This window comes from Littorina saxatilis, linkage group LG10 (assembly GCF_037325665.1).
Source record: "Littorina saxatilis isolate snail1 linkage group LG10, US_GU_Lsax_2.0, whole genome shotgun sequence".
Taxonomy (NCBI): Eukaryota; Metazoa; Mollusca; class Gastropoda; order Littorinimorpha; family Littorinidae; genus Littorina; species Littorina saxatilis.
Window position 1 is genome coordinate 35,359,581 of NC_090254.1, and position 16,384 is coordinate 35,375,964.

At 40.8% G+C, this 16,384-nt stretch overlaps 1 protein-coding gene across 1 annotated transcript; it reads right to left on the minus strand.

The window, feature by feature from the left end:
* Positions 1-418: 418 nt before the first annotated feature.
* On the minus strand, positions 419-15,444 carry LOC138978658 (methylenetetrahydrofolate reductase (NADPH)-like). The gene is made up of 12 exons (XM_070351436.1): positions 15,332-15,444; positions 13,483-13,776; positions 11,693-11,934; positions 11,053-11,169; positions 10,224-10,417; positions 9,089-9,409; positions 8,269-8,529; positions 7,482-7,664; positions 6,858-6,956; positions 5,910-6,032; positions 4,542-4,731; positions 419-3,227 (listed from the first exon to the last, which is right to left on the minus strand). Exons 2-12 carry the CDS (start codon positions 13,746-13,748, stop codon positions 3,196-3,198), a joined length of 2,028 nt encoding a protein of 675 aa, XP_070207537.1. The 5' UTR covers positions 13,749-13,776; positions 15,332-15,444; the 3' UTR covers positions 419-3,195.
* Positions 15,445-16,384: the final 940 nt, after the last annotated feature.

The window sequence follows — 16,384 nt, forward strand, 5'->3', positions numbered from 1 at the left end:
ATAAAGGCCGCGAAAGGTGAACATTCGCCTAACAGGCTTGAGGTTTGCTGGTCGATGTGAATGCGTGATATATTGTGTAAAAAATTCCATCTCACACGGCATAAAAGCGCTTTGAACTTCGGATAAGGCGCTATATAAATAAAGAGAATTATTATTATTATTACCTATTATTATTACACCCACTTGGCCAACAACTAGTTTAGCTTGGCAGTTTGTATTATAAAACCCTGCACTGTCCCTTTGAGGCTAATTGTTCCAAAGCATGCACTGCTCAACCCTGGCAAACTTTAAAACTTCAGTTTTTCAACATGACAAACACAAATTTTGTAACCAAAGCACCTAATCACAACACCTCAAATATGAATCCCGGGTTTTACCTCAATCGTGCTTTCAATGAAAAAGTCTTAACTCAAAAACCGTTTGTACCAAACTGTGATAAGGACCACTTTTATTGACTCTTCAATCTCTTCGTGTTTCTCAGTTACTGTATATAAGTAACTCTTAGCAACATACATACACACACACACACACACACAACTCAAAATGTACAAGATATAAAAAGTAAAATCTAATCTGTACTAAGAAACAAATACCTTGGTCATAATACTGTACATTATATTTGTCCTTCAAATGTCAAACCTCTTTCTTTCTCTCTCAATCTCTCATACTCTCACATAAACGTGCACACACACACCCACACACACGCACACACAAATTACTGCAGTCAATGTGTATCTACAGAATTTAGAGGACCTTTCCAGACTTGTTACAAAGGAAAATACAAATGTGAAATGTAAACAAACCTTACACTTATATATATATATATATATATATAAAAATATATTCACACCTTTTGATGAATATCAAGAATTCCCACTTCACACTTTATTTGGTGTTTAAGGTCGTTTTCAACCACGAAGGTTATATTGCGACGGGGAAAGGGGGGGGGGAGATGGGATAGAGCCACTTGTCAATTGTTTCTTGTTCACAAAAGCACTAATCAAAAAATTGCTCCAGGGGCTTGCAACGTAGTACAATATATGACCTTACTGGGAGAATGCAAGTTTCCAGTACAAAGGACTTAACATTTCTTACATACTGCTTGACTAAAATCTTTACAAACATTGACTATATTCTATACAAGAAACACTTAACAAGGGTAAAAGGTGAAACAGAATCCGTTAGTCGCCTCTTACGACATGCTGGGGAGCATCGGGTAAATTCTTCCCCCTAACCCGTGGGGGGGTCCCACTTCACACATAAAAATGTAAATAAACATAACTAAAAAAAAATTTAAAAAACACACACAACTCCGGTGTATAAGGTGAAAACGTGAGGTAAAAAAAGAAAGCTGAAACTCTGTTTTCTTTTTTAGAATTCGATTAAGATTACAGAGGCACACAAATTCACTCAAATGCACCAATACATGTAAACGTAAAATTTACCGCCCTCATATCTCACCACAAAGGAAAATAAAAAACAATACTGAGCATGCAGAATATTTCCATTAAAAATATGAATGTTTCAAGGTACAGGTAATATTCATGGAAAAGTCTAATACTGTAATAGAAATAAATTACAGCTGCAAAGCAAAACAGACTGAAATAATTCCCTTTGCTAGCTCTGCCAAATTTAGCCTCCTGAAATCAGTTTTTTTTAGTTTTTTTTGTAATATCTATTAAAACTCAGAGACCAGAACAGTTTATATTTTTGTTCTAACAACAACAACACATATATATATAGTTGCAATGAAGCAAATGTTAAATAACTTATACATTTTTACATTTTTTTTTATTCTACACCGTCAGGTCTAAAAACCCTTCAGTGCATGCTGAGCTTCAACGAGATCTGGTAGAAAATAACTCTGAAAAATACATGGTGCAGCCTGCCAAGAAAGATGTTCATCTTGCCACATTTATATCTAGCATAATGAAATACACAGCAAACAGTCCCTGCATACATTTTCTTCATTTCTTTTCATTTTCATTACTTTATTGTCCCATCGATGGGAAATTTGGGTCGCTTCCTCCCAGTGGAAAGCTAGCAGCAACAGAGTCGCGCTACCCAGGTGTATGCATGTTTAGGTGTAATCAGCCACCTGCACTTACGGCAGAATGACCGAGGTCTTTTACATGCAACAGTGGTAACACGGGGGTGGAACATGGATACCGTCTGAGTCTGCACATAAAGTTGACCCGTGTCCGTCCCGGCCCGAATTCAAACCTGCGACCTTTCGATCACAAGTCCAGTGCTCTACCAACTGAGCTACTGGGCCTAATAAACAAAAACAAAAATAACAAAAAAAAGACAACAATACAACGTTATTTGAGTTTGTGAGAATATATAAATATATACTAAGTTTAGCTCTCTGTACACATCACTTGATTAAAAAAAAAGACAAGACCTACCAGCTACCATTTCCTTTACTCTTTGTGTAAAAAACAGAAAACAAAAGCAAACCAAAAACAGAAATCACACACAGATGCCTGCCTCCCTGTTGACTCAACAATTTGCAAACCATTTTAACATGGAGGGTGGGAAAATATCTCATGGGAAAGCACTTAAGCGACCTATCTTGCAGTAGAAAAGTAACAAAAATGTATTATTATCAACAGTCAATACGGCCGGCTAAAAAAACCTAAAAAAAACAACAACAAAAATAAATTAACTAAAAAGAAAAAGAATAGCAGACTACTCAAATAATTAGCTACACCTTTCCACGTAGAGTTGAATCAACTGGAAACCAACCAGATTATTTCCTTCCAGGTGAATTAAATGCGACTCAACTCAAACATTCACAGAGAGGTCACAAGCTCAGTCTATTCATAAATCTTCCCAACTCGGAGTATTCAAAACAGCCCACATTCTGGAAAGGCAGAAGAATTGTTCACTTTGATGTGCAGTATTCTCAGAATGACATGCATGATGTTGCATGGCTCCAGTCTTATAAGTGTCATGAATCACACACTGAACAAAACACTCATTTGAAAAACATCAGGTATTTGACCGAATCCATGAACTTTTAAATTATTCAAAATTCACTCTGTTTCAAAAGACAAACAGATCTACTAAGGCAACATAGTTCCAACTCCTTGAAGTACATGTAGAAAGAATCACAGGGCGTGGCAAAACCACTAGGTTGATCAACGCTTGTCACAGGGCTTGATTAATCGCTGAACTGTGGAGCGTTTCACTTCATGGTCCAGCGGCTGCTGCTGCTCCACCTTCTGTAGATCAGAAAAAAATATTCACATCAGTCAACGTTCACAACACAACTTAAAAGCTTCAACCATGATTACTTTATTTACTTCATTTGGTGTTTAGCGTCGTTTTCAACCACGCAGGTTATATCGCGACGGGGAAAGGGGGGGAGATGGGATAGAGCCACTTGTTAATTGTTTCTTGTTCACAAAAGCACTAATCAAAAAATTGCTCCAGGGGCTTGCAACGTAGTACAATATATGACTTTACTGGGAGAATGCAAGTTTCCAGTACAAAGGACTTAACATTTCTTACATACTGCTTGACTAAAATCTTTACAAACATTGACTATATTCTATACAGGAAACACTTAACAAGGGTAAAAGGAGAAACAGAATCCGTTAGTCGCCTCTTACGACATGCTGGGGAGCATCGGGTAAATTCTTCCCCCTAACCCGCGGGGGGTTCAACCATGATTCTGTAGCAACCAAGCCTGAGCAGCTACAAAGGAACCCCCCTTTTAAGACCTCCAACATTTTGAGAAAAAGGAGGGAGTCTTACAATGGGGGTACATTTACAGAGACTAATAACAGAAAGTCAGCGAAATGTAGTTCTCTTTGTAACCATAGCTCGACGGGCGCAGTGGCGTGGTGGTAAGACGTCGGCCTCCTAATCGGGAGGTCGTGAGTTCGAATCCCGATCGCTGCCGCCTGGTGGGTTAAGAGTGGAGATTTTTCCGATTTCCCAGGTCAACTTATGTGCGGACCTGCTAGTGACTTAACCGCCTTCGTGTGTACACGCAAGCACAAGACCAAGTGCGCACGGAAAAGATCCTGTAATCCATGTCAGAGTTCGGTGGGTTATGGACACACGAAAACACCCAGCATGCCTACTCAACGAAAGCGGAGTGAGCTGACTATGCTCTCAGAGCATAGTGTGGGGAACCCAAATGGGCAAACGAGCTCACACGTAACCAGAAAATTCTGGAACGCTGAAGAAGAAGAAGAAGTAACCATAGCTGAGGTGCTCAAACCAAAAACTGGGTCCCATCTAACTTTGTGGGAACCAGCCGCTGGGTTTGATTGCTTAAAATCACAACAAATCTCAATTTCAACCAACCCGATTCCATGGCTGTGTACCACCCAGCTAGGTGGGATATAAGTGCACCTCATTTTTTTTTCACTACTCAAGTCTTACACTTCAACCATTTTGATGAATTTTTGGACCAGAAAAACTACAACAATAATTGGTTAGATTCAAAAATGACTGAATCAATATCAAAAACTTGAATTTTCATTAAAAAAATCAAATTAAAATAAAAACAACTAATGCCCATTTACCTGAGGAAGATGAAGTGAGCTGAAGCATCTGATCCACCAGCTCCCACAGACACGTCTCTTTGGGGAACTCGTTATCCACCAGGTTGACCAGGTAGTAACTGTCATGGATCTTGTTGATCACCTGCTGCGACCTTGACCCCTTCTCGTACAGGTTGCCCCATGTCTCCTTCCACAGTGCAAAGGCTTCATCCTGCAGAAGAAAGATTGTGTTTATTGTTATACATGCAGAGAACACCCATCAAAAGCTACAAAGAATAACACCAACAAAATCGGAAATAAAAGCAAGAAAACAAAACAACCAAAGTCTAAAAAAACCTTTTTTTTACAAGCACATTGCAAATAAAGCTATTCCTCCGACAGTACCTCTCACTTTCAACCTTAAGACAAGAAGGGCAAAGCCCATACGACTCACATGCTTTACACATTTTTCCTACCAAAATACATGTGACCTTGACCAGGTCATCCAAGGTCATGCAACACAAAGCTGTTAATTCAAGACATAGGAAGTACAATGGTGCTTATTGGCTCTTTCTACCATGAGATATGGTCACTTTTAGTGGTTCACTACCTTATTTTGGTCACATTTCATAAGGGTCAAAGTGACCTTGACCTTGATCATATGTGACCGAATGTGTCTCATGATGAAAGCATAACATGTGCCCCACATAATTTTTAAGTTTGAAACAGTTATCTTCCATAGTTCAGGGTCAAGGTCACTTCAAAATATGTATACAATCCAACTTTGAAGAGCTCCTGTGACCTTGACCTTGAAGCAAGGTAAACCAAACTGGTATCAAAAGATGGGGCTTACTTTGCCCTATATATCATATATAGGTGAGGTATTGAATCTCAAAAACTTCAGAGAAAATGGGAAAAATATGAAAAATAGCTGGTTTTTAGGCAACATTTATGGCCCCTGCGACCTTGACCTTGAAGCAAGGTCAAGATGCTATGTATGTTTTTTGGGGCCTTGTCATCATACACCATCTTGCCAAATTTGGTACTGATAGACTGAATAGTGTCCAAGAAATATCCAACGTTAAAGTTTTCCGGACGGACGGACGGACGTCCGGACGTCCGGACGGACGGACGGACGGACGGACGACTTGGGTGAGTACATAGACTCACTTTTGCTTCGCATGTGAGTCAAAAATCAGACAAGGTATTGAAACTGAGAATGCCTTCACTGAGGTAAAATTACTTATTCCATGAACAATATAAGTTATTTGTATTTTTGACCAAAATATGATATTTTTTAGTTTCGGCTTGCAGCCTAAATATGAAATTTGCCTGACTTTGACGTAACATAGCTCAAAGCAGGAAAATTCAATGTTCAATCGATACATTCGTCTTTAAAATAAGCCGTACCTTCCATGTCAGGAAAGACAACGGGTCGACCACAGTGGGCTGGATGATCTCCTTGCCGGGGAACACTCCCCACGTCACAGCGATGGGCTGAGAGGCGTCACAGTTGGTGTAGTGAGCCTGGCCCTGCAAACCACCATCATATTATACTCAATAAATTCTAGGCAGTTAGTCAACAAATCTATTCATTCTTCTGCATTTCTCAGTTTCAGTGATTAGCAGCCCGTTTAAGGTTACATTAAAGTGAATATTGATTATGAACGGAAGAGGGAGGAAAAACTATTTGATGTTGTACATGCTGACACCTGCAGACACAACAATATTGTTTTAATATCAGTTATTGTCCATTTGTGTCATGAAAAGCATTAAGTAAAAGTAAGAGTAATAGTGTGTTTTCTGTTTTTTTCAGTGCCACCAGTGAATGCCTCAATGTATGTACAGTAATACAAACAGACACCACGTGTGTTGATGTTGCTGCCATAGTGAGCAAACGGACACACTGCATTTGTAGCATCTTCCCAAACTCACATTTGACAGAATAATGAATGGACAATCATCATGCATTTGTCTCCTTACACATTTATCTGTTTGTTTATTTTGTGAAACTTAAACTTGAACTCGCCCCGACTCACTCAAATAAACACACAATAAACAGTGAACAAAACATTCTCACAAACAAGCTAACAAATATAACAACAACTGCCAATCTATAATACCCCCATTTCACACATCTGTTCCAGCTTCCGTTCCGAGCCGTCCTGAGAGGACGGCTGCCACTACAATCAGACGCTGCGCAAAAATGTCAAAAACGGCCGTTTGCGCAGTGTCTGATCGTAGCAGCGGACGGCTGGGAACGGAAGCTAGAACGGATGTGTGGAATGGGGGTATAAGACTGGACGATAGCTATTATTTCACAGCACACACAAAAATGCTCTTCAATTGTGAACTCACAATGTGATCAACAATGTGATAGTTGACCAGTGGATAGTTGGGCAGGATCTTCTTCAAGGCTTCAACATTTTCTCGAGACGTGAAGAACTCGAGGTACGCCTGGAATAAATTAAATGACAAAATGATCAAGCAAAGGCAAAAAAAGCATTTCCAAAAACATGTTGCTTGCCCTAAAGTTAATACATATACTCCAAAAAGTAATAATAACCCAAATATTTGTTTCACTGCAAGGAGCTGAAAACAAACCAGATCTTCCCAAATATTCAAAATGCTTTCTGATCATGAGTAAATACACACTTATGGCCACAAGAAGTGCTACTGTTTCCAAGCAACATGTACTTCTTTTTTATAGACGATTTTTGGAAATAACTCTGTCGGGTTTGCATGGGAACTTGAAAGAGCGAGTACCCTTGCATTTGCGCAGACAAACTTTGCCACGTGCTTCCTGTACATGGGTTTGAGACTAGCCTATACTGTCTCGTGGGAAATATTGTCACATGCAAATGCAAGGGAACTCACTCTTTCACAACCCATACAAACCTGACAGAGTTATTTCTGGAATTTGTCTATTTCAGCACAATAACTAACACACATAATCCTCTCTTTATTGTGAACAGAACATACCTTCTGGTAAATGTATCCATGAGGCATGCCCCATCCAACGCTGGGGTCGTCTGACGGCGCACAGTTGACGCGGGGCTGAGAGTTGATGGTGAGAACGCCTCGTTTGTTGATGCACGCAAGTTTGTCCGAGATCATCATGGTCTCTGCGATCAGTTCACTGTCATCCCAAGGTATTCTCTTCACCTGTGGTAGATGAGGGAAAATTCATGTATGAAGTTGAAAACTTAACTTGGAAGAAAACTCTGTTCCTCTCCACAAAGTTGTGGGACAAAGAAGAAAGATAATTTGCGTGTGTATGCGTGTATGCGTGTCTCTGACAAACGCCAAAGGCACTGATATGAAACAGTCAGGCAGGTAAACCAAAACAACTCTGCACACTGCATTTTGATATTATTGACTGTGACGACAGGGAGAAACTACAGTAAAACAGAAAATACAAAAATAAAAAGATCGTGAGCTTTGTCAACGACATAGCACTTATTTTCTCTTACCTATTTCTCATTAAAACCACAGTGAAAAAAAGTGATTTTTTGGTTCCCTGGTAATTTTTTCTTTCTTTCTGATTTAAGATGTACCTCTTCTGGTCAGTGGTGCATATATCTTACATCAGAAATATCAATAAACTGTCTAAACGGCTAAAAAAAACCAATGTATGTGTATGCAATTCTGGATTGTAAAAACACAAATAATAAAAAAATGGTGTCTGATTAAGACTCTTGGTCTTTACGTCATAAAGGGGGGGGTTCCACTGTACTGTGAATACTCGTCAGGCAGACACAACACCCACCTTGACGCCATTCTTGTTGGGAGTCCCCGTCAGGTAAGAGTAGAAGATATCCCACACGTCGCTTTCATCCTCCAGCTCCCCCCACATCTTCACAAGTTCGTCTTTGGAGGAGCGCGACTTCAGGTAGAACAGGTGGTACGTTTTCAGATCATTGAAGGAGGGGGAGGCAGAGTTACCCCACCTGCCGTTCGGAAACTCGTCCCAGTCGGAGGTGCGGTAGACATAGCTGTTGGGGCGACACCGCCAGAAGATTGGACGCACCTGGAAAGTATGAGGATTATATTTACTGCTAAAGAATAAATCTGTTGTAAGAGGATGAAAGTCGCTTGTTCATTTCAATGCTTGTTATTCTCTCAGGTGCCAGGAGATTAGTTCTCTCTTAACTACTTTAATGCACATATGAATGCATTTAGAGAGCTTACTTCCCTTGGTTTCTTGGACATTGAATGCTTTTTAACCAGAAGATGAAAAGGTCACTATCTTCAACGACGCTGACCAAAGAGCTTTCTCGTCAACTAGTATTATATGTAGCAGGAAACAGTCTACCAAATAATACAGAATTAATTATTCATGTCCATATCGGCTCAGACTCAGAGGTCTGGTCTTAATTAACCGATTGTAGGTACAAAGTATCTTAGGAGACAATGAATAAGTGCATTCAGTGGTGACCCATTTGATTCTGATTCTGAAGCATTGCCCATGTTGCTGAAGAAACCTTCCTATGAGCGGCAGTCTTTTAAGTACTTGCTGCAAGAGAGTGCTAAAACGTTTCCAGCAAAAGAATCTAACCAGCAAAATCTTGCCAGAAGAAATATCTTACCTCTTCTTTACACCTGGCAGCGTTGGCAGTCTGTTTCCAAGGCAACGGTCTGAGAATCTCCTCCTGCCACAACCCTAGTCTCTTGAGCACCTCGATAGAGGCAACCTCACGGTTCAGTGTGTAAAAATGTACACCAGGAATGTTCACATCTGCGTCATCAGCTGAAGCATTCAGTAGCGTTTTGCACATCTGCACAGCCTGATCAATGCCAAAGTTTCTGATGGCCTCGTCATTTTCCTTGATGGGGTTGATGGCATCGATGATCTCTTGGGGTACTTCTAATTTTGACAGTTTGACGATGTGACGGAGTGACTGGTAGCCCTGTGAGAATAGAGATAAATAGAGTATGAAACACAATGAACATACGAAATACCCCATACACAGCAACCTTTTTCTGATTTTTCACAAAAGTGGCGGGTGGGCATTTCTGTACTTTTTTCAAAGGACAAAAATTCTCTAGCTATCACTGATTCACTACAGAATTCAGGGGCGGACCTAGTTGTGGATAAGGGGGGGGTTCCAAATTGGAGCAGGGGTCCAGGGGCCGCTCAGGCCCAGGTGGGGTCCATGGGCAAAGCCCTGGTGGGGGGTCTGGGGGGCAAAGCCCCCCAGATGCTGAAGGAATTTTATTTTTTTAGGTCAATCGGAGGCCTCTCGTGGAAGATAACAAGGTAAAAAAACAAACGGATGGGGGGTGGGGGGGGGTTCCGGGCACCCAGGAACCCCCCCCTAGGTCCGCCCCTGGAATTTGTTCACGAAAACTGTCACTTGTACTCCAAAATTCCTCTGTTCAAATGAATGTAAAAACTCAACCAACAACGTACAACTTCTAACTCACATGATAGATACATATCACAAATTCAGAGTCTTCGTTCACTGCAAACAATTCTACTTGCTTCATGATGGAATGTGGTGACACCTAGTTGCACTCCAGCAAAAGATGTACAGACCAATGAAGGACTTACAGAAGACAGCCCAATTCATTTCAAGAACAGGTCTCCAAGTTTAAGGCCTTGGAGAAGAAGTTTTCTATGCACAGACTACCCCAGCACCTAGCTGACAATAAAGGACGGAAACAACACACTTTAATTATTCAGATATCAACGCTTTAAATACACAGTAGTAGCACCCTCACCTGTATGGGAAGGATGCCTGGCAGGATGGGACAGTTGATGCCCGCTGCGCGACAGTCTTTCAGGTACTTGAGGAACACGTCAGCATCAAAGAAAAGCTGTGTAATGACAAAGTCAGCCCCAGCATCCACCTTCTCTTTCAAGCGTTGAATGTCATCGTCATAGGACGAGCACTCTGGGTGCCCCTGGGGGTAACCTTAATGAAGAAAAGGACACAAAGGTAAGTATGCACAACAACTATGACTAATAAGGATAAGGATTCGTATAGTCCTGTGAGGTTACCCCCGTGGAAATACAGGCTGCTTTCTCACTGGGGAAAGTGAGCTGCCATATTCAATATTTTAAAAAAATGTCTTCCATGCGCGTATTCATGTTTCCAAGCCGTAAGACTTTCACTGTCAACTTGGGATTTTTATCGTGTGCATGCGTGCACAAAGGGGTGTTCGAGCAACAAGGAGAATCTGCACAAAGGGGTGTTCGAGCAACAAGGAGAATCTGCACAAAGTGGACTCTGGGGGCCCGGTTAGCTCAGTTGGTAGAGCACTGGACTTGTGATCCTTGTTCCATCCCCGTGTCACCACAGTGGCACGTAAAAGACATCTGTCGTTCTGCCGTAACTTAAAGTGCAGGTGGCTGATTACACCTCAACACGTATACACCTGGGTAGCGCGACTCTGTTGCTGCAAGGTTTCCACTGGGAGGAAGCGACCCCAATTTCCAAGCGATGGGACAATAAAGTAAATAAGTAATGAAAAATGAAATAAATCCTTTGCCGAATGTGGGGATCGAACAAGAAACAAAATAAAGTCAATTAAGAAAGGATGCACAGACCTGCCACACAGATGACGAAGTAGTCATCAAACTCCTCCTTGATGAGCCTGACAAGGTCCGTGGCGTAGTTCATGCCTGTCTCTGACATCGTCCACTTCTCTGCTCCATCCGGGGGATCTGAAAGAAACAATGATATCTTCAAAATGACAATGTCTGAAAATGAGATGTCATGGATTACTATTAGATGTCGTACGTTGTACACTTTGGGCATGATACCACCTGCAATGCTGTCATCTTCATTTCTCGATGCGGAGACATATTAAGTTTATGATGTGTTGATGTCATGACTGTTAAGCAAACGGAAGAATTCAAAGGCTGACGGGACAACCAACCAGAAAGAAAATTTGGAATACCTCTTAGCCCTACCTTTGAAAAAACCCAATAGATTCTCAAACTCACTTTCAAAGGGTGGAAAAAACATTGAGAAATAACGCCCAACATCCCCCAAAAGTGGCGTATGGCTGACTAAATGGCGGGGTAAAAACGGTCATACTTGTTAAAAACCCACTTGTGCAAAAACATGAGTGAACGTGGGAGTTTCAGCCCATGAACCAAGAAGAAGAAACACCCAACAAAGAAAACAAAACAACAACAACACAGACAGAGACAGACTCCGAACTTCAATGCACAAATTCCTCACCTCCCCGAAGAGCCAGAAGGTTTCGGATGCCCAAGTCCTTGGCTTTGTACAAGTTGGCGATCACCTCCTCCTTCGTCTGCCGCGCACACGTCATGTGCAGCATGGTCTCGATTCCGCAGTAATTCAGCATGGTGCCGGCGATGCAGGTGGAGCTGGTGGGTTTCTCCGTGTTACTAGGGTCGCCCGCAGGGTGCCAGGTCATGTCGCAGAAGAGTGGCTTCCCTTGGTTCATGCGCTCGAACCTGCGGTGAGAAGGACCAGACTGAAGGCTTTTGTGAATACAATGGAACCCCCCTTAAACGACCTTCAAAAATATGAGGTCTTAAAAAGGACGGAGTCTTAAAATGGAGGTTAATTTAAACGGGTTATGAACAAATCATCTGAGAAAGTAGGGTCTTAAAAAGGAGGAAGTCTTAAATTGGGGGGTCTTAACAGGGGGGTTCCACTGTATGTGTGTATTTTAAAATTAACCACTTGATATTTCTTGCTTTATAAACGATCTCTGTATCCCCTGATACCACATATGGGTATATGTACAGTCAGAATGTCCTTTTCATATCCCACGCTTTGAAGTTATCTAGCTGTGTGAAATAATATATTGTGATGATTGGCCAGAAGCCAACCATCCAAATCCATTTCTAAATGTTAGACGATGCAGTATATAAACATCACAAAGAAAAGGCAACCAACGTCTAGGAGAAGAGTACAGTTAACATAGAAAAAATTCTTTCCAAAAGTCAAATAAGTACACTGTAAGTGTAAAACAATACACTTACTGACTTAGGGGAGAAAAATAATCTGACCCTCGTCCCAAAAGACATTTTCAGTTCAAACAGATTCAATTTTTTTTAAACAAATTCAAGAGACATCCCCCCAAAAAATCGTTTCCAACTGTCAAATAAGTACACTGTAAGTGTAAAACAAGAGGCGAAGCCTTCAAGGCTCACGTAAGAAATAGACAAACAGTAACACAAACTCAATCATTCCGTCACACATACACACCCACACACACAGTAAGCTTAGGTGACACTGTGCAAGAAAGAGAGACACTAGATCTAGATCTGTCTGTGTCTGCATGTTGCCTACTTACAGGGACACGACTGCCAAATAGTCTCGGCCCGCTCAAAATAACAATGACCGAGACCACACACACCACGCGAGAGAGAAAGACTACAGGGAGGCATGCCGTCATGATGCATTAATTGACGTCAAACACTTTTGACCGTGACGTAATCTTATGCGAGCTTTATCCATAGTCTTGGATAACCACTCACACATAGACTCGGAAATGTTAAAGTTTCTACCACAGACATACACACACACACACACACGCACACACACACACGCACGCACAAACGCACAGACAGACAAAGTTACGATCGCATAGGCTACACTTCGTGAGCCAACAATACACTTAGGGGAGAAAAATAATCCAACCCTCGTCCCAAAAGACATTTTCCGTTCAAACAGATTCAATTTTTTTTTAAACAAATTCAGGAGACATACCCCCCCCCCCCCCCCAAGGAAATGTCAATTTTTAACTTGATCAACATATATTGGTTACTGTGAAATACAAACTTTAACACACTTACAACCTTTGCCCTAAAAGAACGAGAGAGAAAAAAACAGTGCCTTTGACTGCCGGGAAAAAATTGTTGGGGGTAAGCTGATTTGAATTGTAATGGCAAAATATGACTACAAAATACTGGCGCCCTACAACAGTTAGTATATGTATTTGTGTATACACAGTATGTACAAGAATACAAAATGCACACAAAAATGTCTCATACCTTGAAATGAGATTCCCTGCACCGGCACCCGTCCTGGGGGGAAAGAACTCCAGTGAGAAAAACTTATCTCCAGACACCTTTCGCCTGTGAATTCTGTCGATTAACCGTTCATAGGTGTTACTCCACAGTGTCGGTGACGCTGGTCGTGACGTTGAAGGGGAGATAGCTCCATTGGCATTGCCATTGCTCCCATTGGAGAAATGACGTTGCACTTTCTGGTGCTGGTCGTTGGCCGGGGTGGCCGTGCTCGACACGATCTCAGGCATGGCTGAGAATCGTTTCTATTTCTGTCGTCTGAAAAAATGAGAAAAAAAGCTTATCAATGTGTGTCGTTTGCTGGCAATCAAATCCATGCTTGGTTACAAACCGCAGTGAAGCGAAAAAAAAAGCATGCTTACCCTTTCTCTTGTAATTTAAAAAAAAATACTTTTACACGTTTACTCATAAAAACAGATAACAAAGGCAAGATGAAAGTAAAACTGAACAAAAAATAATTCCACAACTTAATAACACGTTTTTCCTTTGTGGAATATGATTCCCTTGTGAAAAGGAAGCAACAAAAGTTACCTGTTATACTTATAGCAATTACATTCACACTTACACCACTTCAGTAGTTTTCTGCATTCACCAGAAAAAACTTTACATTTAAAGAATGCTAATTTATACAAAACTAGAATACTTTTCATTGTTCCAAAAGTTGCATGAATACAACAAAAGCCGTGTAATAAACTGGGTTATTAGAACTCAGGGTCAGAACAATCGGTGTGACGATACCCTTATCGCAAGTTTCAACTCTTACATATCATGCATATATAACACCACATGCAGGAAACGTGAGAAGCACTGAATCACAATTCACATCTGCAAGATAATCAACTTTTAACACGCTTTTTCAAAGACAAAGGCGATGAAATAGTTCTCAAATTTGCATTCATCGAACAAGAACATGCAACTGGGTTATGTCAACTAACCGAAGTACTATCAGCGTTAATGTAGGTCACTGAAAATGTACAGGCAGTTAGCCTTATGTGTGTCAGTGTGCAATATAAAACGTCAGCTGACCGGCTGATGGAAGAAAGATATATCTACCAGTAACCAATCATTATCAAGACTTAGTTCACATACTTTCTCCTTTTGCTTTCAGTATGAAAAGCAACTGGTCCCTTTCTCAAAACAAAAGATCTAAAATATATTCACTGAATGCATCTGAACCTATATGTACTAAAAATTTTACTTCAAATTGTCAACCGGTCAAAAGAAAATTGTTAAGCACCTGTGATGTTGTGAGGGGAAAACTACATAAGAAACCACTGAGATGTAACTTTTTTTTTTTGGTCCTTATTTTGTTGGTTATTCAGTGTACTGTTTCAGAAACGTGGTTTTCATTCGTTTAATGTTCTTTTTTCACCATTTGACTTCGGTGGTCAACGCGTGAAGCTGAAAACCGATCAGTGTGTAGATCTACCTAGTTTCGATTTGAACACAGCACGCGTATTTTGAACAGCTAACTTTCGCAAACTCGATACAGTTTTGTTCCGAAAACAGAAAAAATGTACGGATGTCCACGCACAAAACGCAAAGGAACTAAAAGAAAACATAAAACTTTTATTCCTTAACGAGCTCTTGTTTCAGTAACCGATAGCACCGGAAAAAAAGACATTCAGTTATTTGTTTACATAAACCGTCCGTAGCAGACGACATGTTCCGATGTTGTTGTTGATAGGGTAACTGTACTCAATGTCGGTTTCGCAGCAAACAGCTAACGTTATTTGTCTTTCATGCACTTCTCTCCTGAAAACATGCATGCTGCACATTACAGTACTCTATGGGAAGTGATCGTTTTACCTACCGAGAAGTAAGAAATGATAGTTATGGAGTAGAGCCTTATTTTTTGTCCGGAGACGCTTGCAGAACGCTTGCTAGACTGAAAGAGAGAACGAACACAGAGCGAGCATGGGTTTTGTTGAGGTTTGCCGACCAATCAAAATCGTCCGCAAAGCCTGCCCTCTATGCGGTCTATTTTTAGTCTTGACCAGGGGAAACAACCAATCGCGCATGAAGGAAAATCCCGAAATGGGTACTCTCTGTCCCAGTTGTAGCAAATTGTCCAAAAAAAGGAGTTATTGAACAAAGAGAGAAAAAATTAATAAAAATTAGTTGGTAAGCATTTTCAATGTTATTCTAAGTGTGAATTTGTTTCCACAACAGAAACGATGTAATGAACTGATACATATTTTTGAATGAGAGTAATGGGTTTCAGCACAACTCAGTGACAACATATCGGCATGATCATCATCATGTGTATTTGTACTCAAACACATCGCAACGGCTGACTAACGATCGAGTAATGGGCCGAAGGTTATAGCCTACATGTATATCGGCATTGATGATTTCGAGGCTAGATGTGTTAACTATATCCATTTTCTAAAACCCAAAACTTGACGGCAAAGCTAATATATATTCTAAACTTTTTATTTCTACTGATTGATTGATTGATTGATTGATTGCAAAAGTTTTTGCAGTGAAGAGGTCAGGTTCTGCGTCAATGATTGTGTGTGTGTGTCACTGTGTGTGTGTGTGTGTGTGTGTGTGTGTGTGTGTGTGTGTGTGTGTGTGTGTGTGTACGGAGTACCGTTATCCCGGCCAGGCAATCGTCGTTCTTAGTCAGTTTCCGAGCAACAAATTGAGCTTGCTTTGAAAGTAAAATATATTACTGATAAACTTCATTTTCTTTTGTCTCTGCATGGTATGTCCCCCTCCCCCCCCACTCCCCCCCTTTTTTTTTTAAAGCCGGATGCCAAATAATTGTATCGGTGAATTCGTTTTTTGTATGTGAGTTTTACTCAGTCTGTGATTCCCAGTTCTGTGACTCGATCAGTATACCGAATTCGTACTGTATGAC

What these genes read in the sequence shown, in the direction of transcription:
- LOC138978658 (XM_070351436.1), bottom strand. Translation starts at nt 13,748, where the DNA reads ATGCCTGAGATCGTGTCGAGCACGGCCACCCCGGCCAACGACCAGCAC. An exon ending in CTGCCAGGTGTAAAGAAGAG is followed by an intron (nt 8,530 to 9,088) that starts GTAAGATATTTC and finishes CATACTTTCCAG; the next exon opens with GTGCGTCCAATCTTCTGGCG. An exon ending in GCTCACTTCATCTTCCTCAG is followed by an intron (nt 3,228 to 4,541) that starts GTAAATGGGCAT and finishes TCTGATCTACAG; the next exon opens with AAGGTGGAGCAGCAGCAGCC.